General features: G+C 43.6%; 1 protein-coding gene and 1 long non-coding RNA gene across 3 annotated transcripts in view; one reads left to right on the top strand and one right to left on the bottom strand.

Annotated features, from left to right (window-relative positions):
• The window catches only part of LOC142579579 (nucleolar transcription factor 1-A-like), a 41,439-nt gene extending 37,888 nt beyond the window's left edge, over nucleotides 1–3,551 (bottom strand). Inside the window, exon 1 of the mRNA XM_075689944.1 lies at nucleotides 3,168–3,551. Coding sequence (XP_075546059.1) covers nucleotides 3,168–3,339 — 172 coding nt within the window. The 5' untranslated portion in view covers nucleotides 3,340–3,551. The remainder of the gene's footprint in view (nucleotides 1–3,167) is intronic.
• A 39-nt stretch (nucleotides 3,552–3,590) lies between these two features.
• On the top strand, nucleotides 3,591–24,096 carry LOC142579581 (uncharacterized). 2 transcript variants are annotated; one of them, XR_012827421.1, is made up of 3 exons: nucleotides 3,591–7,995; nucleotides 8,465–8,643; nucleotides 22,997–24,096. It is a non-coding gene; the product is annotated as an uncharacterized LOC142579581 (long non-coding RNA). The 2 variants fall into 2 exon arrangements; XR_012827422.1 differs by lacking the exon at nucleotides 22,997–24,096 and adding an exon at nucleotides 14,394–15,056.
• The last annotated feature ends 1,129 nt before the right edge of the window (nucleotides 24,097–25,225 follow it).

Raw genomic sequence — 25,225 nt, 5'->3', positions numbered from 1 at the left:
AATGAGCAACATATTTTTTTGTGACATCTACCTCAGCAAACATTTTATACTTAATGTATATATTTTCTTTTGTTGGTGTTTACTTGATAGTGGGGAACCAATACTGGGCCGCTATCACAGCAGTTAAAAGCGCTGCTGAATGTATCCCTATGCCATCTATTGATACACAGCGAGACTTCGAAAACTCATTGCAGCAAACACACCTCAGTAGTGCACAAGCTTAAATGACAGAAATTCCTCCTTTCAGAGTGACAGTGAATTCATGTTTAGGTGAACATTCTCCTAAAATGTCACACTGTGTCACTATGAAAGCTTCAAGCCAGGTATCACCAACAGCTTGTAAGTTTTTGGCCTATGCTCAGTTCTTGTATGTGCCAATGTTGATCAACAAACTTCAGTGAAGTTGGTCAAAATATTAATTTTCTGTGCCCGTGCTGAGCCAGTCTAGCCAAGGCAACATTTCCAGATTCGTTTACCTGTTACAGGAACCCTGACTTAAACTTAGATCAAACTTATTATTTACAGCAGAGTCTTACTGTATTTACGAATATTCAGGAATATACCAGTACATCAGCTCAAAGCATTAATGGCTATCACCAGCCTTCTTACTGACAATTTTTGATAAATTTAAAATATTTATTAAATGCGGAGGGCTGATCAAAACAACTGAAGAAGATTTAACACAACATGCTCAAAACTGCTATGCAAGACAAAAAAAGAAGAAAAAAAAAACCTTGTGCGAACAGACACTGATTTTATTCAAACAGGCTGGCGATCAGTTGTCCATGCTGCAGAACCAACATTTTGCCCATCTGCAAACAGTCAAAGCCACGGATCTGACTATTAGTTGCACAGTTGGGTGCACCTTCCCAAGGCCCACCGCACCACTGTAAACGAACAGTCACTCGTCACCTAGGTAAAGCACGCTTAATAAGTGCTTTACCGTTCACAATCTTGCCTACGAATTTCCTTCACTACCCGAAGACAACGAATGCCGCTGGAGCTGCCAGCCATTGTCGCACTTAGCAAAAACAGCGCAGTACACCAACGGCAGCTAGTGCGATCTCGCGGCCCTAAATTTGCCACCGTCAACGAAGCGTAACAAACAAACAAGCAGCCAGCCAGCAGAGCGCATCAGAAAGACATAAAACGAGAGCGGCGCCGGCACCAAAGTCCCGCGAAACGGCAGTTGCGGCGCGCAACGGTTCCTCGCGCGGCAGGTGGTGTCGGGCACCGGCGTCAGCGGCACCGATAAACAGAACTCGACGCGCTCCAACGTGAAAGGGCGCCGCAGACGGTCGATCCCGCCCGAGACAATGGCATGCACGGTCGCAACACCCGCCCAGCAGCGGGAAGACCACGGACGGTCGGCTCGTACGACACGCTGCGATGCTTTCGCATCCCACAACGCCCTGACGCCACGTAAGCAGTCGACGGCAAATTCAGTCGGCTTAGTAGGCAGTAGTTTGGACACGTCACGCTATCTTAAAACTCGGCAAGTAAGGTGTGCCAGAATGGAAGAACGGCGCTGCTCTGTGTGGAGCAGACGACGAAAAGAGCGGCGTTTAAAGGTGGCAGCACTGTTGCAATTTCCAGTCCGGCCCGTCATATGCTCGGCGGAGCGCGTGTTGCGCGAATAAAACGTAAACAAACACACGTGCGCCCAACGACCAACACAAGGCGAAACAACCACGAACGATAGAAGTGTCGACAACACAGCACGAGGCATTACGCAAAGCGGACCGCCTATGGAACGCGAACCGCGTCTGCCACTGCATCACATAGGGCGGCGGGTAGCGCAGAATCAGAGCAGCCCCGCCGTGCGTCGAACTGGCGCGAAATGCTCCCGACAGCGCGCTCATCGCCAAGCGACGCTCTGGGGAACCCACGCGCGCGACCGGAGAACGGGGAAAAAGCTTGCGGCACGCAGCCCGACCTCCCTCCCCGAGGCGCGCTCAGCCGAGCCGAAAGCGGCGGCGGGACCCGCCGCAGCAGTAGCGGTCGAAGGGACACCGCGGCGAACGCCCGGCCCGTTCCCGCCAGGCCTCGAGCACGGCGCGCTCCCCGCGGGGCGAGCATTAATAACGACTCCCCCCCTCCGGAAAGCCTGTCATCGTCGAAGTGCAGCAGCCGGCAAGCGAGCGGCGCGGCGCAGCCGCCCAGCGAGCGAGCGAGGCAGACGGCGATCAGGGGAGAGCAGCAGCAGCAAGCACGGCGGAGTGGCACGAGTACGGACGCACGCACGCCGGATACGGCCGGCGAGTAGGGGAGCAGGAAACCGGTTGCTTCCCCGTGCGCCTGGAAGGCTGCCACGGCGCCGGCTGCGCGCTCGCCGCTGTCCGCCGCCACCCCGAGATCGTTCGCTCGCCCTCGCTCGCAGCCCCGGCAACGGCGGCGAGGTAGCACGCAGCAGCCAGCGCCGAGCGGCGCCGCCGCCGGGGAAGGCCAATCGGGCATCGGCGTACGCGGCTGCGGGCCCCCACCCGTCGCCGCCGCGCCGGTCTCCTTGCCCCCCGCCTGCGGCTCGCACGGCTCACCGCCGCCTGCCTCGCCCGCCACATCGCCGCTTTGTCCGCCCGCCCCGGCGAGGATCTCGGCGGCGGACATTGTGGCGTCTCCGTCGCTCGCCGTGCGTGGAACGGCCGTCCGCCATGCAAGCATGAAAAGCGGCTCGCGTTAAAGGAAATCGTCTGCTAGCGCGTGGAAAAGCCCGCACTATTAGGTCAGGCGCAAGCTGGATGAGTTGTTTTAAAGGATGATTAACATTAATTTATAGCCAGTGCATGGACCTATGCAGCCCATCTGTCGAGAAATTACATGCGTGCAAAGCGTGGGGGCTCAGCTCACAACAAAACACGACCTGCGACCGTGTTCTTGCCCTATGTACTACGTTCCCGGCTGTTCGCACAGCCGCGTTGGCGCCTGTTACATCTTTTGCGAATGACCACACGTGCTGTTAACGCGGAAAAACTAACCCGCTACATCGCACGAAGGCCGTTAACCAGGAATTCCCACGAGATCGAGCGCCAACTCGAGCAATCCGGGTGCGCCGGCAAGCGCGGCCTCCACCAACGCGCCGCTCGACTATGCACGTCCATGTCCGATCGGCGCCGACGCGGAGGAGACAAAAGCCTGGCGAGTCCGCGCCGGCAGGCGAGAGCACTTACCATCGCTGTGTTCAGGGGCCCCGCCATCTCCGTTCTTGGTTCGCTTCGGTGTTGTGGCGCCGTCGCTGTCCGAGTCATCAAGGGTTGCCGCAGGAGCAGGACGCTTCGGGCCGCTGCTCTTGCGTCGAGGAGGGTTGATCGTCGCCGTCGCCTGGGCCGCCGCCATCGCCATTTTCTCGGCGAACGCGAATCGGGGTCACGGTGCAGCGCTCGAGCACGCCGGAGGGACCGGACTGTGCGTCCGCGCTGGCCGGCAAAGGCCCGTGGCGCCCACAAAAACACCGCGGGAAAAATACACGTGAATCGACGGCCTGTAGCAGCACGATTTCAACACGCTCAAGACCCTCCTGCTGGCTGGCGGCGTCTGCTTGGGAAAACAAAACTTCCTCCTGACAAACCGCCACCACCGCTGCTTCCCAACTGGTCGACATCGAATGAACTGCGCATGCGCACTTGAAGGCACACTAAACTTTTCTTTCCCTAAATATAGAGCTGTTACTTGTTTAGTCTGGCAACCTTAAACCATTTGGTCGTCTGCTTTTTTTTAATGAAATGTCATGAGTGCCAGGGCGTTTTCTATCAAAATAAATGTTACTAGAGTGATAGCACCGTTTCGTTAAACACATCGTTACAGCATCCACACTTCCGGAAAGTGCTGAGAAGTAAATTTTGTAATACTCTTTAGTTCTGTGCGCGCATGCTCGGTAGCAACAGGGGACCACAGAATACCTTTTTTCAAGTTTGTTACTAGCATCATGTCCTCTAAGAAGTTCCGGCTTGATTTTCTGGTAGTCCATGACAAAAGGCTGATCTGAGAACTGCCTTGTTGCTCCAGAAACAAACAATCAAGCTGTGGCTCTTCTACGTAAAACCTACACCTTTGGAGAGGTTGAGTTTTATGCACAGCAACCTTGTTCTCTGGCGTCATCAGCGTAGATTGCGTCACGACCAGAAAAGGTGGCAAATCAAGGCGGCAAGTTGATCAATTTGAAGCATTTTAGCCAGGAATATGTAGCTATCATTACTGGACTGCACGACTTTTTAGGCATTTGAATTGCCATGTTCCCACATATATCGCTGTCCGTTATTCTTTGAAGGTCACGAGCATGCATTTTCAAAGGCCTGAATGTCGGGACAGCACTTTTGTTTCAACATCTTCGTTTGCCTTGTAAAATTTTAGTAATAGCCGAACTTACGTAGTAATACTATAGACGGTTGCACACAACGTGTTTTTCAACTAATGCCCATTTCACGTACCTCGATATTGCACTGCGCTTTCCGCAAGTGCGAACTTCGCATTGCTAGTCACTGCAGCATTGCCGTTTCACATACGCATCTGCGATTTTCGAATTTGCGAGCACCTTTCCTTGGCGTAGGCTTATTTAGCCAGCTTCTGTAAAATCAAAGTAAAACAAGCTGGGAACTTCAGTGGAACGTTTCTTGTGGTTTAAACCAGGCAGGTCGCAATGTTTTGTGCACATCCCCTCAAAATCTTTAGCAGTTCAATTTAGCGCCGCGGTTCTAATCTGAAACAATCCATAGTGCTCTTTTCAGAGGCATAATTAAAGCATTGTCGATATTGTGGGGCTCTAATAATGCCACTGTGAGCACTGTTAGGTCAAGAGTAGGGATGTGTGAATATTGATTTTTGAGACCGAATTGAATATGAATCAAATAGTGCCAAAATTGAACCAAATTTTTTTTCAAATAATAGCCATCATCATAATTATTATAAAATGATGTTCACATCCCACTATGCTTAATGTTAACAAGCTTCCGTCGTTACGCGGTATGTTATGAAGCATTGCTTATTAAAAGCATAAATGAAGTATTACGAGCAAACAAGTAGTATCTTCGCATGCACAGGACTCTGTAGAGAGTGCGAATGATTGCTGTACAGCCTGTAAAGCGTGGCTGCCTAAGCGACATGTGTTCTTTCCTACATTGCAAGTTCTCATGTTTTATGTTGATACTATTCCTGCGGGGGTGAATATTTACTGTGCTTTTGCTGAAATTTTATGTTTAACTGGGTGTAGTTGACATATTGAAGTGTTCAAAAAGTATAAGAAAAATGTTCGCACTTACAAATATTGATTATTCGATTTGTTATTCGAATGTTTTAAATGTTCGCACATCCCTAGTCAAGAGTAGGTTAAGTGCAAACAAGTGAATATCACTTCAAGAAAAAAGTAAAAATCCTAATCTCAAGCTTCCTGAAAACGCTTAATGTTCTCATTCTGGTGAGCGTACTTGTGTTGCTCTCTGGGGGATGACCAATTTGATAACATTGTCTTATGTAGTGTCTACCAGAGTTTTATTCACTACTTGCACTTGCATGCCTCGCAACTAAAAATATATTTTTGAAGTCAGAACAATGTTACAACTAATGCTGCATACAATTTTTTCTCACCAGGAACATGTCTGTGGCCTGCTATCTTTGCAGTGCATTGTTGCCTGTAATCTCAATTATCTACTGCAGCTTTATTTGCGAACCATTCTGGACTTCCCTGACAGTGGCTGGGTGCTGCTGTGATGCTGTTTAGCTCATACTTAAAAATAGAAAACTGAATTACATGCCTGATGGCAGAATAAACCGTCGGTCTAGGGTACCGAGGTTCGCTCCACAGCAGCCCGATGCCTCTAACCATTGGGCCACAGCCGCACGTACACTTTATTGTACCAGTGCCGACTAACTCTTTGAGATGGTCGTCACATAGGTTACAATGTGTAGCACGGGTGTGAGAAGATGCACATCTTCCAGTTTCTTTACACGACAAACGGAGGAATGAAATGTGCTAATTTTTAACGTTTGAATAACTGCTTCACAAAAGCGCCAATTCACATAGATTTCAAGGTGTGTGTTGGACCTGTACAATATATTTAAAAAAAGACTTTGTTCATTTTTGTTTATGAAAAAGTCTCTCTGCACTGAAAAGGATCACCAGCCCACAAGGGAAACATTGTGCAAACACTCGGATGCCAGAGCTACATGTCTAATCAACGTAGTGTCTATACATAAGTAACCTTATTTCACAAACACATAGATGTGTACTCAACAGAATTATATGCGTAATAGGACTAGACAAAGAAGTACATAAAACATTATTACATAAATTTTATTGTCTTGTTGTTACCTGCGCGGCTTAGAAGTTGCAAATATGTGATGTGATTGCAAAAATACATTCAGTCCTTGCCTTGCAATCGAAATATCTTCCAAACATGTCAATCTGTGGTGACAGCCTGAATTGCGGTCCCATTTTCTGAAGTGCCTGTCTTTAAAGGCACTCTATTCTTGTAACACGAAGAGGTTTCCATGCCTTCAAAAGGGTAGAATGTGCAGAATATAGTGTTGTTTGTAATTATCACAATAGAGATAGTCACCTATAGGTAAATACTGAAAGAACCGCTGGGAGAAATACAATGTATTGGCCAAGTCTAGTTTATTCTGAATGGTAACTTTGCTGGTTTGGTTATATTAGGAACTGAGCTTCGCTCTCAGCAGCTTAGTGGTTAGTTATCAGTGTCAGTAATTAATAGATTTTAGTACAATACAATTAGTTAAATGGTAATATAAAAGCTAAATTGTATGTAATATTTTCAGTGGGGTAATTAAAGTATGCGAGTAGCAGCCAACATTGTAGTACATCATGTTACTACATATGACTTGCACATTTGCTTAATTTGATCACTTCAGCAAAAAAGAAAAGCTTTCTCATTGGTTACCATTGCCAAGTGGCTAAGAATTTTTACCTCTGACAGTATGTAATTATTATGATTAAAAATTATTAAGCTTGCAGATAGGTGGGGTTCACATGTCATAGATGACATAATGGTGCTGCTTCTTGTAGTTAAAATTTGGTTGTTTCTCTGTATTTTATACCACTCCCCTCTGTTATGTCTGTTGACCCTGAGGGTATCGTAAATAAATAAGCAAACAAATAAATAAATAAATAAAAGGTGCATTTAAAGGAGGGTAGTAGGACGGCAGAACAGCACAAGAGTTTGTAGCTGAATTAGTCGTTTTTTGTTCAGTATGGCAAACGAGCAGATAGTGTGACGAGACATAATACAAATAAAAGAGCACTTGTGTTTTGTTTATATTTCTTATCCCACCATTTGCCATGTTGAGCAGAACAGGTAGCCATAGAATGAGTGCAACCAACTGATAGGGATGGCAGCATTGCCATGGACAGGTATGGATATTATGTGGGAGCAGTGTTATACTGTGTGACTGTTGTGCCTTACTCTTGCTTGTATTCATGCTTGCCAAATTTCAGCATTCTAGTCATTTGCTGCCCCTCAAGTAAATTTTTGTTTCTTCTTTTAAATGTATTGGTGAGAACCAATGTATTTGATAAGCAGAATTACAGCAAATGTCCTTTCAAGACAAAGCTGATTGTGCAAACTAAAAGATTTCACTAGGAAGATCAGTGAAACATATGTACATACACTTGTTGCCCATTTGTGATGGGAAAATGCACTGTAGTCGAGTTAGTGTCAAGAATATAAATGTACTTGTACAACAACTAATGCAGAAAAAGTTTCCATTGTCTTGAAGAGGATTGGCAGTAGTAAAGAATTTCTGTAGAAGTAAAAATAGTTGAGAAAGATTAATTTCCACTATTAAAACTTGTGAGGTAAAAAGGGCAGAAACATTTTTATTGGAAGCATGTTTACCATTGTTCTGTGCAGGTGCAAGTGGCATGAAAGCATTTATTCATCTCCAAAGATGCTGGGATATGTTTGCAAATCATTTGGCCTGTGATGTATCAAAGGGAGCCACCTGTTTCGCTTTCCATAAGTGACCATGCAATACCTTTTATGAAAGGTGTGGAACGTGTCGGTTATTAAAATGCATCTGCTCATGAATATTTGCCAAAACATTCTTTTGAATGTGCATTTGAATGTGAATGACATTAGAACTTCACTCAAGTATGTGTGCCATGCTCATGTAGAACAGTGCCCTCCATCATTACACCTCAGGCTCATGTTATGCAACCTTCTGTTGCACCACCCATCTGGGAATCCATAGTACCAGCGCAGTAGCTAAATTAGGTGCAAGACACATTGACGCACAATTCCCAGGAAAGTCGTAGAGAAGACACTCGCCCAAAAGAAGCTTAAGCAACCACCTTCTGTCAGATCGGCATTCTTTTTTTCTCTTTAATTTGAAGGATTTGCTGCAGGGCATAATAAGAAAGGGAAATTAAAGTTTGTGGTCTTGCAACATGCAGGAACTGCAACAGTTTTTTGTGGTTTTGTGGTACATCCGGCTGTTTTAAACTGATTTTTCTTAGCCTCTTCAGCCTGCTGGCACACATACTAGGGCACAGCCAAGCCAGGTGTTGCGCATCTGTCGTAGCTACGGGAGCTAGGCACTTGGGCCGCATTCCTTTGTCGGCTCTCATGCCAGTGTGACAGATGTCGCCAGGGTTGCCCCGGCTGAAGCCTCCAGAGAGATGTGTCCTGTGCTTTGGTGAGTTTACATGAAAAGAAACAAACACATTAGGAGATCACAGTGCAGATGCAGAGTGTCTACCAATGGGGAAGACCGGGAATTCTCAGGAAACTTGAATAGTCTGGAAATACTCAGGGAAAATGTGGGGAATTTGTGCTTCTATCAGAGAAAAGTAGCTGTAATTTTATTTGAAGTGAACGAAAGTCGCACTAATGCTGGCTCCAGTAACAGAGGAATCGCAACAAATCGTATTTGACGCCGTGTCGTTGGCTGGAGGAGTTTCCAGAGTACAGTAAACGACCGATTTTCCAGTATAAACACGTCTGAAAGTTGAGATACTAGAACACTTCGCCGACCGATATTTTGGGCTTTTTGCCGTGACTGCAGGTCCGAGACGGCATTAATCAATGCCAACACCGCCGCTATTTTGATTATCCCGCCGCCTCGACCGGCGCTCTAGCACGCAGATCCGCTGGCAGCCGTAGCCGCCACTGCGGCAACGCTAGGCTTAGCTGCTTTGACGTTCGCTATTAATCTTCTTGCCTTTAGGTGTCGTGTTTTTCATTGAAAGAATTCGCCGCGGTCAGCAATGGCACCGACTCCGCCTTTGTGGTCCCCGCGATTGGCTTTGAAGCTCGGAAAGCACAATGCGTTGCGTAATGCCGGTTCTCGAAAGTCAGCTTCACCTCGATACAGCAATGTTACGCTGTGAAGCATACGCGAAAGTATTGCGGTGAAGCTTTAAAAGCGTGAGAAGGGGCAATTGTCACTGAACACAGTATGCATTCCTTAATTATACATGCATGCATTCCCGTTTCCTGTCGCACTGTGAGCACCGATATGCCTAATAAGTTTACTGGTAGGCCTCCAGAGCTTTTTCGGACGTACCTGTGGGGATTTAAGCCCTTAGACATGCATCCATTTTTTTTACTGCCCGATTTTTCGGTCGTTTTAGCGCCCCTTAGGGAGTCCGAAAAATCGGACGTTGACTGTACAGCTGAGGAAGAGAATGCTTCAAATGGTCCGTGGGGCGAACGCATGGTGCAAGGAGGACGAGAACAGAAAGGGTCCATACATTGAGGGATGAATAAGAGAGGAAGTGTGCCACCGCCTCTTTGAAGAAGCTTGAACTCAAAAAACAAAGTGTTGGCTGACTCCAAGGTGCAGGTGTCCCTCATCCTAATCAAGCTAAACTTTAAAGCAGTGCAACCCATCACTGAGGTGTTGTGTACGGGCTGAGAGTATGTCTAGGATAGTTGAGGTTGACTTTCCAGCTGCTGAACAGAATCTTAGTTGTGACAGTTCAGGCCTCATACCAATGAGCTTGCTATCAATTGATAGAAATAGCTCATATTCAAAAATATTTGCTTGTGTATGCATCTCCTTTTTATTGGTATTTGAAAATGTTTGACTCGATTTGGAATGGGTTTTGCCATTTTTTTCAAGTATATTTTATTTGTTGTGCATTTTACTAACACATTGCTTCTGTTTTCTTTTTGACTAAAATAAACATTACACCTTACTGTTCAAACTGGATTAAGTCATTTTTTTGTTTCAGCATGCTTACTAAAGAGTGACAGCATCGGGAAACATGGTGTCAGTCCGTCTTGGCATATAACAAACTTCTGCCTCATTCAGAAAATTTTGCAGAGGCACTCGGGGAAAACCTGTAAAACTCAGGGAATTTCAGAGTGTCAACTTGAAAATTTCTCATTGGTGGTTATCCTTAGGGCTTAACGGAGAGTGTGTATCAGATGAAGGGAAACTAGTGTCTCAGATGAAGTAGATTAAGGAATCTGTATTTGTAAATGGAGTAATTTGTTTCCAGTGCTTCATGGCACTAAGCAAGTCAGTGTGGATATGCACTGGCCATGGATGTTGAATAAGATGCTGATGGATTTGATGACAATGTGTTGCCTGCAGTTAAAGTAGCATCAGGTCAGACATTTCTGCCTCGTAGATGCAAGTAGATCAACTCGTTAGAGGTGAAGGCATCATGAATATAGTAGAATATAATACTCTATTCAAAGTAGAAGTGGCATGTAAAGAAAATTATGTAAATGCATCCTAATAAATGTGACTTGTTCTCCCTGTCAAAATGCTGCTGAATCCATGCGCACAACACTGAACCTCACAGATGCTAGGAGCTATAGGTGGTCATGTTGGTAAAGCCATTTAGGTTTCAGTGATGAGCGTACGCCACCACCTGGGAAAACTAATCTTGTGCTGTTTTATACAAACAATCAAGCATGCAACTTGATGCATCCTGTGCACTAAGTTTGAAGTAGCAGTGGAGTGGGCGCCCCGTGTACCTTCCGAAGCCACAAAGTGTGCATGTTGAACTGATGGCTACCAAGCTCTTTCATGCATAGTTCTTTAGTCTTTGGTATGGCTGTTAGGCAGATCAACTGTGAAGGCTGGTGAGATGTGCCTCCTGCAGGACCTTTTAGCTGCATGCATACTCCCTTCAGACACCACTTTACAATGTTGATTGAAAACTTACTTTCACCACATTTCTTGCATCTTCAGAATCATGGAAAATCTACAGCTGCAGAAAAAATTGAGAATTCTCAATTTCACAAGACAGTCGTAGTCATTCTCACCATTTGCTCACACTTTCCGGAATTTCCTCACATTGGCATTCAGAGCACTGGGCAGAAATCACATTGTGTCAGCACTGTCAACGGCCCTCGCACTGCTTTGTTTTAATTAGGCAGTCAGATTCCCCTGGTCCGTGCCAGTTCTGAGTTGGCTGTTTTCTGCCGGCCGAAGCAAAAACCTCAGGTGTGAAGCCCACGAAAAATACACAGCTGTGGCTTTCCACAGGAAGGTCCCGACACTGGTCCGGGCTCAGCCGCACTGCTCTTTACGGCAGCGAGCCCTGCCCAGTCCTGGTGCAGTGCCGATTCTGCTTCTGGCCTGCAGCCCGACCGGCTCAGCCCTCAGAGCCAATCCGTTTACTAAGATTACGGATCCATTTTGCCAACTTCCCTTACCTTCATTGGTCTATTGTCTAGAGGCTGTTCACCTTGGAGACCAGCTGCAAATCTGGGTAGGGTCCGGCACGAAAATCACACTCCCTCACTCGGATTATCTGCATCCATGGCCTTGTGGTAGAGTGTTCTCCTCGGCTGCAGAGCTTGTGGGTTCAAAACCGCTGCTGTCAGTTACTCACCCACTAGTTATCCAAATGGGCACTGCTGTCCACCGGTCTGACACTTGGCTTTCTTCAGAGGTGAATCACTCTGGGAAAGAACCCCGCACCACGCAAATAGCATCAATTCCTGTGGGTGAGAGTATTCTCTCAATGCAGCCACGCTCTGGCGCTGCCAGTGCCCACCCAAGACAGGACACTCATGAGCATCCCGACTCGAGCGCCTTACCCCGGAATTTGGTTCATTCCACAGCACAAGTTTTGTTTATCAAAAGTGGCCCTTGTGAGTGTCCTGACTCGGGCGTCTTACCCCGGAATTTTGTTCATCCCACAGTGCCAGTTCTGCTTACCGAAAGTGGCCCACTTGGCACTCTCATCACAGTGGGAGGCTTCTACCCAGAAGGCCTCCCGCGCACCCATTGAAAGTTTGAGAATAAGTTGAGGGCATTTCGACCCCAATGCCTCTAATCATTCGCTTTACCAGGTGTGACTGCTGCTCCATCGAGCACCAGCTATCCTGAGGGAAACTTCGGAGGGAACCAGCTACTAGATGGTTCGATTGGTCTTTTGCCCCTATACCCAGGTTGGACGATCAATTTGCACATCAGAATCACTTTAGACCTCATCCTGCCTGGGCATAGTTCATCATCTTTTGAGTGGCAACGTGTGTGCTCTTACTCTCGCTCCGAGTGAGCAGTGGGATGGGCTGTTGCTGCTCCCTTTGTTGGATCCCTGTACGGTCGCAACGTAGCCCATGAGGGTCCTCCATGCTTCATTGTGCCATTGGGTTTTGGGAAACCCATTGACTCACATACTTGTTAGATGTTGCATACATGTCACCTCATATTATGTGTTTTTAAAAGCTTCAAAAGCACTTATCCAGCCACTTGAAAATTATGCCTGGTGTATGACATTGTGAAAAACAAAGAAAGAAGTGAACCCCCTACGTACAACGTACTGACACCGAGAGAAATCACCCAACCATCTAGCTTTCCACTCATTTTGCTAGAACATTCTGCCTATGTTATTCATAATTGGAGCACATTTCCAATCATAAATGTTTGAAAATGTATGCAACACATTTTAAATATCATTACTTTCACCAGTGCTTTTGCTGTCGATGCACAATGTTGCTGTACACAATTGTGTGCATGGTGTCTGAAAGGTATATTCCCACCAAGAGCTGTGTGCACAGTTGTGCACGTCAAGATGATAGTGAAGCAAAAGTATTTATGGAAATAATTATATTTAAAACAAGTTTTATACGTTTTGAAACTTATGATTGGACTTGTGCAGCAAACTTGAATAATACCTGCAAACAGTTTTACTAGAGCGAGTTGGAAGATGGAAAGCTTGGTGTTTGCTCTTGGTCTCCCTCTGTTGTCATTTAGTGGGTTGACTTTTGTCATTGTTTTTCATTCACACACCTCGACATTTTTCAAGTAAATTGATAAGTGCTTGCCAAGTATGCTATGCATGAAGTAGCTGATGTTCTCGCATCTGATGTTTCTGCAGAGAGTTCTTTCATGAAGTTCACATTCTGTAAACTTGATGAATCACCTTAAAAAATTTTAAATTGTCTATCTTTTCTGCAGCTGTACATTTTTCGCCATTTTGTAAAAGCACTAAACGTGATGCAGAAAAATTTTCCATACACAGAAAGGAAAGGAATATAATAGACTACTGGGCTGCTTTTGGCAGTGTCCCTTCTGCCAAAGATTGCAGTACCCCTCCATATGTGTACTCACAACTCACCCTACAATGCCAGCAATGCCAGACTGCCTATTGCGAACAAACATTGGTTGATAGATATATGTACGGACAAAAGTTCAGTAGTTTACTGGCCAAATTAATAAGTGCCATGCACAAGGATTTATTGGATCTGTTGCAATTTTCCATTCTTTCCTAAGAAAGTGTATATATATATATATCTGCAAACGCTAGGGAATTTTCTGCGTATTAGTTTGGTACCAGTAAAGAGCTGATCTCTCTCAGAATTTTGCTCATACGTATTTATCAAGAAAGATTTGTTGGGAATAAGCGTTCCTGTATGGTGGAGCTGCGTGTTCATTCCTTTAGAAACAATGGTTGGCTGATGCAGTGTTGGTCTCATGTTTATGGAATGCAATCTAAATTAAAACTAGGGGTGTGCAAGTATTTGAAATATTGGATACAAATTGAAGAGTCATTGCTATTCAATTTGTATTCAGTTTGAGAATTCACTGTTTGAAATTGCCGAATAATATTTGTTTCTGTTCGAACATAAGGGACAACTTAGCTTATTGGAGTCTTGAGTGAGGGAGGCCCACGAAAGTGAAAACTGTCCTGCATTATTCTGCTTCAGGAGAGCTGCAGATGTGCCAGTCACAGGCACCAACTATGGGGGACTTCCGGCGCCCGAGCCCCCCCCCCCCCCCCCCAACCCCGGCAATGCCGAAGCGTACCCTTCCCTCCCCCCAAGATGTCCTTGCCAGAGTTCTGTCACCCACATCATGAGGTTTCTTTTGACGCCCCAACCTTTTCACTTATAATTTTATTGTGGCTAATAGCTTACTGCATCATTTTGGCGCATACCTACACTGATTTTAATTCATACTCTGCTTTATTTCTGCAGATCCTGACAATAGGAGGACAAACGCATTAAATGTACCAGCGGCGGCTGCCTCATCTGTATTTCCTCACTTCAACGTTGTTTCCACTGTAAACATCATGCACATACACAATATACTTAAACATATACACAGGACAAAGTTTATTATATTTTTAAAGAGAAGGAGGTAGCCAATTAGCCAATTAACAATTATTTCTAATGGTATGGATAGCTTATGCCTAGAAAATTAATATGTTTCTGTATGTTGTCCTTGCTTTAAGATGCTTTGTGTGCTTTTTTGACCATGAAAAAACCTGTGGACTTTAGTGACCCCTTCGGCAGAGCCTTTTATCAACGGCGTATGAAGTGCAGGTGAATGACATGTGTCTCAGTATCGCTTCTCTTTCCAGTAAGCAAAGCTAACGACTCATTAAAAAACAATTACAGTAAGTTACAACATTTATTAGAGATGGAGACATCGTCGCTTGCATGCAGAGGTCATAAACATATACAGGGTGTCGCAATTAGCTATCATGCACAAAGACGAAAAAAAAGCAATGTGTTACTTGAAGAAAACCTAGTGCATATTGTTTCCAGTACAGTGTAGTAGCTGCCAGTAATTTTTCAGTTACTGAGATTGAATTGGGTAAATGTAATTAATTATCTAAACAGAGACATACTATTGTAATTATCAAAGTGTCAATGAGGCATTTGTAGGCACAGCCAAGGGACATCTAACTGTGGTATTTTCAGCAACATACTAATTGCATGCAAATTTTTTCCGACTGATAAATAAACCCTGTGAAGTATGGCGCATACCCTGTGACTGCGCTCCCACAAGCATCATAAAGCAGCTACCTCGAACAGGCTCCTTCTGAGTTAGCCAGAATGAAACGAAGGAAATGAAGGAAAGATCACTACCAAAGCACTCCGTACAGATGGTTAACCAGCGAAGCTTAAATGTGTGGCCCTGGTGTTTATCACTGGGTTAATCCCGACGGTTCATTAAACGACGGCTTGGTAGGCTGCCGGATACTCGATACGCAGTTGCTGCTTGTGCTTGGCTGCATGAGCCTGTTCTTGTGCTCGGGCTGCAGCATCAGGACGGCATAGACGAGCTCGTTCACGGTTCTGCTCGCCGTATTGCTGATCGAAAGCTGCCCACTCCTGAGGAGTACATATAATCCGAGGCCTACCCATTTCGGAGCTGGAGAGGAACTGCTGCACGCCCGCTTTGCTACGACGGAGAGCAACTACGGCACTGCTGGCACAGCCAATCGCGCGCCTCTCTATCGCTTTTTTTTTCTTTCTTGCATTCGTATGCGGTTGCACCGGAGGTGTTTTCGGCATACAGGCGACAGAGGGACAGACAAACGAATCGGCTCGCCATATACAGCTTCGCTGTAAAACATAGTGATTGAGCTAGTGCCTTATCTACCGTGCCTCGGCTCATGTAACACGTCACATTTGGTGTTAGTTGGAAACAAGCTGTGATAGCTGTTGATTTAGCGTAGATAAAATGCACGGGTGGTTTTTCTTTTTTTGTCGCAGAATCTATCACCACAAAAGCGAATTGACAATGTCAATGCAAATGTTTAAAGGTGCGCTTTGTTTTGTCCCAGTCACTATGTCTTTCTCTAATGAGCAGAAGGAAAAGATTATCTTTGCCTTGGGAGCTGCAAATGGCAACAGGAGGAAGACCGCAAATATATATCAGTCATGGAAGTGTGGTGGTAGAGCAAATGCATCAACTATCATCAGAAATTATGAAAACCTGAGACAAACCAGCAGCTGCCAGAAACAGTGGCGGAGGACTCCATCTTTGAGTCCTAGCCCACGCGCAGATGTTCTAGCATTTATGGCCTCAAACCTTCATGCTAGCGTGCGGGACGTGGCTGCCAGGTACCAATTTCCAAGTCATCAGTTTGGAGGATTCTAAATGACAGCCTTTCACCCATACCACCTTAACCAGCACCAATGCTTGGAAAATAGGGACCTGTAGAATCGTCTAGATTTCTCAAATTGGGTCCTCACAAAACCAATGAGTCACCGGACTTCTTGAGCAACATCATGTGCACAGATGAAGCTACTTTTCACAAACGCCCAGGTAAATTTTCATAATGCATGCTATTGGAGGGACTCCTATCCACACTGGGTGAAGTGCAATCGGCACCAGTACTAGTGGTCGTTCAATGTAGGGTGTGGAATTTACGTTGGTGCTATAATCAGTTCCATCTTCTTCGATCATACACTGACTAGACAGCGTTACATGAACGAAATCCTTGAAGTAGTGATGGATGAGTTTCTCAGCGAAGTCCTGCTGCCACATCTTCCACTTCTGTGCTATCAGCAAGATGGAGCACCAGCACACAGCAGCAGCCGAGCATGAAACTGGCTGGATGTGACTTTTCATGCGCGATAGATTGGAAGGCACGGGCCTGTAAATTGGCCGGCTAGGTCACCTGACCTTTCTCCACTCGATTTCTTTCTTTGGGGTTATGCGAAAGATTGTGCTTACATGATCGAGACGGGCATCAGATTAGTTCAAGACAAGAATAACACATGTCTGCTGTAGAATTCAAGCGTCGGTCATCAAGAAAGCCACTGAAGATGTGATAAAGCGGACTCTGTACTGCGTAGCTGCAGAAAGACACCTATTCGAGCACGTCCTCTAAGCAGCAGCATGTGTTCAGCAGCACTTATGAATCCATATATAATAAGGGCAGACTGAAATCTGATGTATTTTTTGTTTGTTTTTTGTGCAGGCGTCCCGATTGCCAATTCAGATCATTTAGAAGTGGTTATTTACTTTCTTGAACGCATCGGTTTTGCCTTTTCTTAACACGTGGGCCGCTTCCCGGTCTGTTTATTTCGCTTTTATTTCATGCCATGAACCTGTTTTTACAACATGTATGCACTCTCATGAAAACTAAAACCGTCACTTTAATTTGGCTTTGGTCCAAAGCAAGTTTCTGGCGCGAAATATAGTTGCAGGCGCACTTTGTCGATGCGGTGCGAGCAAAGCGCGATCTTGAAACATGCTATGCCTATTTCATTGCTTTTCGCATTTCGTGTGTAGTCAGAGCTGCGCTTTGGCCGCGTTATCAAGGGCCTTTCGTTATCAATGTGATCAGTTGGCCTTGAGAGACGGATAATAACTTTGATGTGGAAATGAGAGGAAGGAATGGCTGCGAAGCCGTGCAACCAGCTGTTGGTCCTCCTTCTGTACCATTATCAAGGTGATCCGCTGTCTTTTCGGGTTTGCAACAGGCAATGCAGTTGCTTTCAATCAGCTTATTTGAGGACGCTGCTTTATGATGCAGGTGGGAGTGCAGTCACGTGGTATTTTTCTTATTTCGTGAGGTTTGTTTGCCAGTCAGAAAAAATTTCATGCAATTAGTACGACACTGAAAACACAGCAGTTAGATGTTATTTGGGGGTGCCTGAGGGTGCCTACAAATGCCTCACTGACACTTTGATAATTAGGACAGTACTTCTCAAATGAGATAATTAACTGCAATTGTTGAATTAGATTTCAGGAACGAAATAATTACTGGCGGCTACTCCACTGTACTCGAAACAATATGCGCTATAGGTTTTGTTTAAATAACGCAACTGCTCTTTTTTAACTCTTGATGCATCATAGTTTTAGGCACTCTGTATAATTCACTCAGTAACAGAAATGAGGCCAAGCCGGATTCACTTTAAATCAGAATCAACAGCAGTCATGCGCAAGAGCACTTATACTTGGACTCAAAGAAAAAAAAAAGGAAGACGGAGAGAGGCAGCAGTTTCGCCGGAAAGGCAAAGCAGTATTAGTGATAACGAAGTGTACAACGAATAAACAAAGGAAGATTACACCACCAAGAGAAGCCAGATTATTGGTGGTGGGAGAGGACTTGGGCTGTGAAATTGAACTGTCTCCTACTATGCGGTCTTGTAAATTATCGTATAAGGTGGTCACTTCAGTTAACAATTCTTTGAGGTCGCACAAAGTTTGTTCAAGTGCAAGATATATATATATATATATATATATATATATATATATATATATATATATATATATATATATATATATATATATATATGTATGTATAATATGGGGTTCGGAAAGCTGGTCGGGCCCCAGTCCCCCCCCCCCCCTGGAAAAATGAAAACTTTCCACCTATGGTGCCAGTTACTGACTGAATGCATGGAGCAGATAACGTCTGCCTAATAATTTCCAATCATTCAGTGAGAGTGCTTTGCTTCGAGGCAGCCTATGTAGGAATTTGTTGTTGTAATTTATGCAAAGCAATTTATTATTTGGCCAATCTCACCATGTTCCCATTCCTTTAAGAAATCTACAGTGCTGTACTATGAAACTTTTCACCTTCAACGAACACAACACTATAGGTACATCTCATGAGGTGCTATTCAGTTGCTTCGTTAATATTACTTTCATAGTATACTACAGAACTGAAAGCAGTTGTTTATTATTTATGAGCTCTCCAGTTGACCAGATGTCCAGTTGCAAACATCATTGCATGCTTGTATGAAATAATGAAATAAAGGACTCCACGCAAAATTTGTTTTACTTTGCTTAGAAGTTAGAAAATGTACTACATCAATTGGGATATCCAAAGGTCTGTTCGCACAAATATTTGTATTCAGTCGTAAATTTCACCATTTGAACTCCCTAAATGAACAGATCAATGAAAAGTGCCATGCGGGTAAAAGAGAGAGCATTCTTTATTGAAAAAGCAGTGTGATTAGCCAGTGCATTTTTGTCTACATGCTACTCTGCAATGGAAAAGTGAAGTTCTCTTGAAAATTTATGGAGTTCATTCAGCCACATTCAGAGAAGGTGCCTTCCATGTTCTATCACTATGGTAAAGGATATTTTTTTTTACAGAAGACAGCTGCAATTTAAAAGCTTTGCCATTTGGCACCGCACTCCTTATGTTGACTCTAGTTTATTTGACAGTGCTGTCTAGGGGTGCTCGAATTGTGGAATCTCCAAATTTGTGTAAAATACAAATTTTTGAGAAAAATAATCTTCAAATATTGCATGTTTTCTCATTTCTAAATGAGTTGAAATATGAAGTTTGCATAAAGCCCATATGGCAAAAGAAAAAAAGAAAGAAAAGGAAAAAAGCTTAGTTGCAATAAAGGGGCCCTGAACCACTTTTTATCAAAGTGGAGAAGGGCACTTGAAGTAAAAATAGGCTATTTCAGAAACACTTTGCTGCAAAAAGTACTTCAGTGCATTCAGAAGAAGCGGAGTGATTGGTAATCAAACACGGCCTCCACTGCGCTCCTGTTCCTTCTTCAATGCGTTGCACTGCGAATGCTATGGCGCAGTGGGGCGTGCCCACAACGTTCCGCATTCTAAATGTCACTGTGGCATGCAGTTCAAATTTCATTTTGAATGTTAACGTAGATGCTACGACTCCCGTCTTTGGTGCCTACGACGTGCTAAACATAAGCCAAACGCGGTTGTGCTCAGCGAGCCGCAGTGCACTTAGCCAGTGGACTTGTGGCGGCACCCTGTAGTGGCCGTGGTATCTATGCCATGTAGCCGACCGCAGCTTGCTGTCAGCTATCGGCCAATAGCAGCTGTCTAAAGGAATGATGAAATAGTGTGTCTAGAAGAGATTGAGGACGTGGCCTGCCATTGAAAAGAGAGCATTTTAGAGAAAGGTGACTTCACAATCTGCTTGCGAGCTCCACGCACCACGTGCAACAGCAAAACTTGGCTGAGATGTTCACGGAAGCATATGCTACTCGCAGACTATGTTATTTCACCAAGCCCGAGGGGTGGTTTGGGCCCCTTTAAGTGATGCGGGCGCGTGGTGCCTGCGTTGACTGGACGTCCCTTCAACTAAGGAGCCTCTGAATGAGAAACAACTATTTTTGATTTGATTCAAAATTTTTCATTAAAAAAGAATCCCTTTCCATCCTACACTCTTAATGAGGGATGAACGACTTGTACCATATGAAGATACCTTTAATTATTTAAAAGCCGCAGGAACCCTACAGAAACCGTAGCACATTTCATGCTTTTATATTTTTACTTGGCCATTTACACCATTTTACCACATTTGAATAAATAAGACACTTCGAAAAATGTGTGCTTGGCACATTATAGCCTGCGTGACTGCTGTGCCATTAAAATCCCAAATAATCATCAGCTTTTTTTTCATTATCTGGTGCACCTTGACAATGGTAGTAGAGATAGAGTGGCTGACTTCAATGAAAGGCTGGCAGTAATGAAACAACGGAATGGCTCGTCACAAAGTGCACATACTGCGTTTGTTGAAAGTGTGATGCTACGGCATAGCACATCGTTTTAAAAGGGATGCAAACACTTATTTATTATTTATTTATATATTGATACTGCAATCTCACTTTGGGGATTTCGGCAAAAGCGTACAAATGTTGAAAACATCACAAAAAATGCAACTAACAAATACATAGATACATAAGAGTAAATAAACTAATATAAACTAAAATAGCAGGCATACGGTAAGTACTAAGTTGGACACGATGTAAACAAGGTAAGTGAGGGCTGTTGAACTTGGGTGTTAGTAAGCTGGTTCCATTCAGTTATTGTCCGCGGCAAGAAAGAGTATTTATAGGTGTTGTTACGTGTGCAAAATGGAGCAATTGTTAATAGGTGTCTTTGTCTAGTGGCATACCTGGATGAAAAGGTTATTATGTCTGAAGTGTCTAAATTATAGTGCCCCTTTACAATTCGACACATAAATTTTAGCCTAGATGACCGGTTTCCTTGGGTTATTTGTGGCAAGTTGGCTCTGGTTAAAAGGGCAGAAACAGAAGAACATCCATAGCTGTTACATATGAATCGCACACCCTTTTTCTGTATGCTTTCAATCTTGTTAATATTGGTTCGAGTGAAGGGGTCCCAGATTATGGCTGCATAATCTAATGATAGGAGAATAAGCGCTTTATATGTGGTATGTGGACATCAGGAGTAGTAAATTTTAAAGCTCTTCGTAAAAAGAACAACTTACAGTTTGCATTTCTTACGACATAATCAATGTGTTCGGTCTAGTCTAAGTTACTTGTTATCCAGAGGCCCAGGTATTTGTAATGAGGTACTTCGTGAAGAACATTGCTGTTGATAGAATCAATAAAGGTTAATGGTCTTTTTTTGTGAGTAACTATTATGAACACTATTTTTTCATAGTTAATACACATTTGCCACATATCACACCACTGAACAATTTTGTTGAGTGTATCATTTAAAATAATTTGGTCAGCTGTACTGTTCACTTCGTGTAAATCATGCAGTCATCGGTGTACAATCGTATTTTGACAGGAATGTTGCGGACAATATCACTAATAAAAAAAAGACTGGCCAATGAGACTGCCCAAATAATAATTTGACTTACCCTAATCGTGACAATAAACTTGTACCTTCCTAATAAGACAGGCATTCTTGCTGAATGACTAAAAATTATTGAGCAGACGTGATCTGCCCTATGAGTTCACTCTGGAGCTTGTAACTCTGGGCAGCAACCATGGCTCTCCTGCAGAATCATTTGGAACAGTAATCACTTGCACAAACCTTTCCCCCTCGAGATTCCAATAAGCGTTATTATCCATTGTGTCAAACTTTTATCAGCAAATATCCATTATCCGTTACATTGTCCATTTATATTCCAACAGAATGAAGTATTCGACTGAATAGTGAATTCTATAATCAAATAGCAAGGCAGCTATTTAACTTGTGTTTAGAAGTTGGGATATTAGCATATCCTTGTTCATTTCAGTAACTCTTAAATTAAAGAGACACTAAACAGGAACATTAATTTCATCTGTAATATTAAATTATGCTTCTGCATTAGCAGAACAACTTTTTTTCTGATGAGTGGAGGCCTGCTATGACAGAAAGAGCGCATAAACAGAAGACAAGTGACGACACTGCCCTGAATTTCTTGCACCAGCTTGCCTTAATGTCATGGATTTTGAGTACTTACTGAGGTCCAGTTGTAGTGTATAGTTAAAGGGAGACTTTATGGTATCTCAAAGAAATGAAGGACTTGGCCTACCAGGTTGCAGTAATTTTTCTCACACCGAAACGACCCAAATATGAGAGTATATAGTACTTTCATATCCGTGACATATCACACCAAGTCCTGACGCTAAGCTTCTGTCGGGGAAAAAAAGAAAAATCTTCCATTTTTACTTCTTTTTTTAAGAATGAACCTATTACTGCTAAATGAGTGAAAATAGCTTTGAAATAATTATTTACCATTCTAAAGTGATTCAGTGTTGTTTTTTTACTGTTCCTTTGGTCATCAGTGTCCCTTTAAGCTAGTGCTTTATTGATTACTATATATCCTTTGTGGGGTTCTCACCTGTGCTCTTGGGACAAAGGAACGACAACACAGTAGTGCAAACAATCACTAGAGCATTTATTGCACCTTTCATAGACTAATGCCTGCTAGCTGAGTTGCTATCCACAAAACATGCCGATGGCCGCACGCACAGAAGTCCAAATTTTGTGCAATAAGAGGCCTAAAGACAGAAAAATACTTTAAGATTGATAATATTACACTGGTGGGCTTGGTGACACCAATCCAGGAAACCTGCTCATAAACTTCTTTTTTGTCATACAGCTCACTGTGTGGCAAGCTGGTCTTCCTAGCCACAGGCTCTGGCACATATACTCCATCTGGCAGCAAGGCTTCGATGAATGGCCGCTCGGCTGCCTTTCCAAGAAGCATCAGGACACGTGCTAACTATGGACGGAAGAAAGCCTTCCACGACATTTTTACACATTAAATTCAGTGACGTCAGTGGGTCCACCTCAGTGTGAGGATGTAAGGAAGAACCATCCCATCCATCTGCTCAGTAGGCTTGGTGGCCCACTGAGCAATTACAGACACATGCTCATAAAGTTCTTTATTGTCATACAGGTTAGTCATAAAAATTTAGTATCATCTGTAAAAGATAATGATGTTACTCTAACGATGCTACCAGGTCGACAGTTTCTCGTTGCTGCAGTATGTGATTTTTATGAGTCTTGAAGTATTTGCTTATGAAATCTGGTGATTTTGAACGTAACCCGGGTCCATCTTTAGACTTGAAAGTGATACAAATTACAACACTGAAATTCTATGGAAAATACTTAACAAATGAAAACAAACAAAATCTTGAAGTAACTAGTTTCCAATCCAAAACAAGTCAGGCACGCCATATCTGGCATTTAAACAAGATTAACATGATTGAGGATGAATAGGTTTATATTCAGCAACCTGAACAAAAAAGGCTTCAGATTGAACAATGTGCAGCCATGAGCAACGGTCTCTGTGAACTCATAAACAAGGTTGAAGACCTTGAAAATAGAAGCTGTCATAATTGTAATCTACGGTGTAACTAAAGAGCTAGATAAGACACCACATATGGAGAACAAAGTCAAACAAAACATATTCAAAAATATGCTGCTGCCTCTAACTTAACTCTTTAGAGCGAGCTCATAGAATTGGCAGCTACCAGAGCTCGCGCACTCCCCATCATTCTTCAGCTGTATGATTTCACGAAATTCTTCCCCACTGCAGCTGGTAGTCAAAAAGTAGTCTAAAGGGTAGTCAAAATATTGGTTTAAGAGGATTTTTCAAAAAGAATAAGGAACATGCGACACAAACTTTGGCAGTCAGCTGCAAATGAGAGGAGAGACACGCGAAAGTCTTGCTTTTCTTTGATAAACTGATAATACACGGCATAGCATAACTTATGTATGGGAACAGGTGCAAAAACTGAGAATAGAAAAAAACATGACCACAACGCCTGTGCATGCTTCTCGATCAAGAACAACTGTGCAACTACACCAAAAAAAAAGGACAGAATAAAACTAAGACATTAAGGGCTGTGTATTTTAATGTGCCATTGTGAAGTAAAAATGCTCAATTTACTTGATAATTTAATCCTTTCTTATGACCCTCATATCTTAATTAAACGAAACTTGGCTACATGCACAAGTGTAAGACTGCAAAGCGGTTCTAGCCGTGTACTAACTAGTTCGTTGGGACAGGTCAAGTAGAGGAGGAGTAGCCATCACTATAAAAAACAATATACAGTATTCAGTCTTGGCAAGTCTGATACCATCAGTCTTAGATCCTATTGTTCATCATGAAAGGTTATGGTGCAGAATCACAGATACTGGAGAGCGCATACTTATTGGAGGTGTCTACCATCCTCTGAATGCCACACCTGGTCTTACAGAAGAAATGCATGACTTCATTTTGCAGCACACAAACTCCAGATCAGAAGTTATCCTGACTGACGATTTTAACTTGCTGGAAATGAATTGGAACAATCTGAGCCTTGGCAGCAAAAAAGCTAAAAGCGTACACTTATTACTTTATACAGCATTCATTTTTTCATTACAACAGTCAGCCGACATTGACCTGCAAGTCATTGATACTTCCTCTTCACTTGACCTCATGTTTGTGAGCTACACGTTGCAAGGGTGACTAACATTTGATAATGGCATTTCAGATCACCAAATTGCTTTCAATGATGTGTCCTATCACAACTGCATGTGTGCCTGTCAAGCACTCCTTCATTTATGTTAAGGCCTACAGCGAGCAAACAATGATGCTGCGCTAAATGCTCTGCAATTCTATTTTAATCAGTTCAAGGCTTTGAACAACGTGCATGAATTATGGTCACACAATAAAGACCTGGTGAAAATAACTTCATCCTGACAAGAAAAACAAAAAGTGCATTAATGGGAATTATCTGTAGATGACACACGAAATAATTAATCTTGAACAAAATTAAACAGTGCAAGCATGATGCCATCTTATCAACTGCATGCATGATAACATTCAAGAAGCTAAGCC

The sequence above is a fragment of the Dermacentor variabilis genome, chromosome 4 (genome assembly GCF_050947875.1).
Source record: "Dermacentor variabilis isolate Ectoservices chromosome 4, ASM5094787v1, whole genome shotgun sequence".
Taxonomy (NCBI): domain Eukaryota; kingdom Metazoa; phylum Arthropoda; class Arachnida; order Ixodida; family Ixodidae; genus Dermacentor; species Dermacentor variabilis.
The sequence above is the reverse complement of the archived record's forward strand: the minus strand, read 5'-3'. Positions and strand labels throughout refer to the sequence as shown.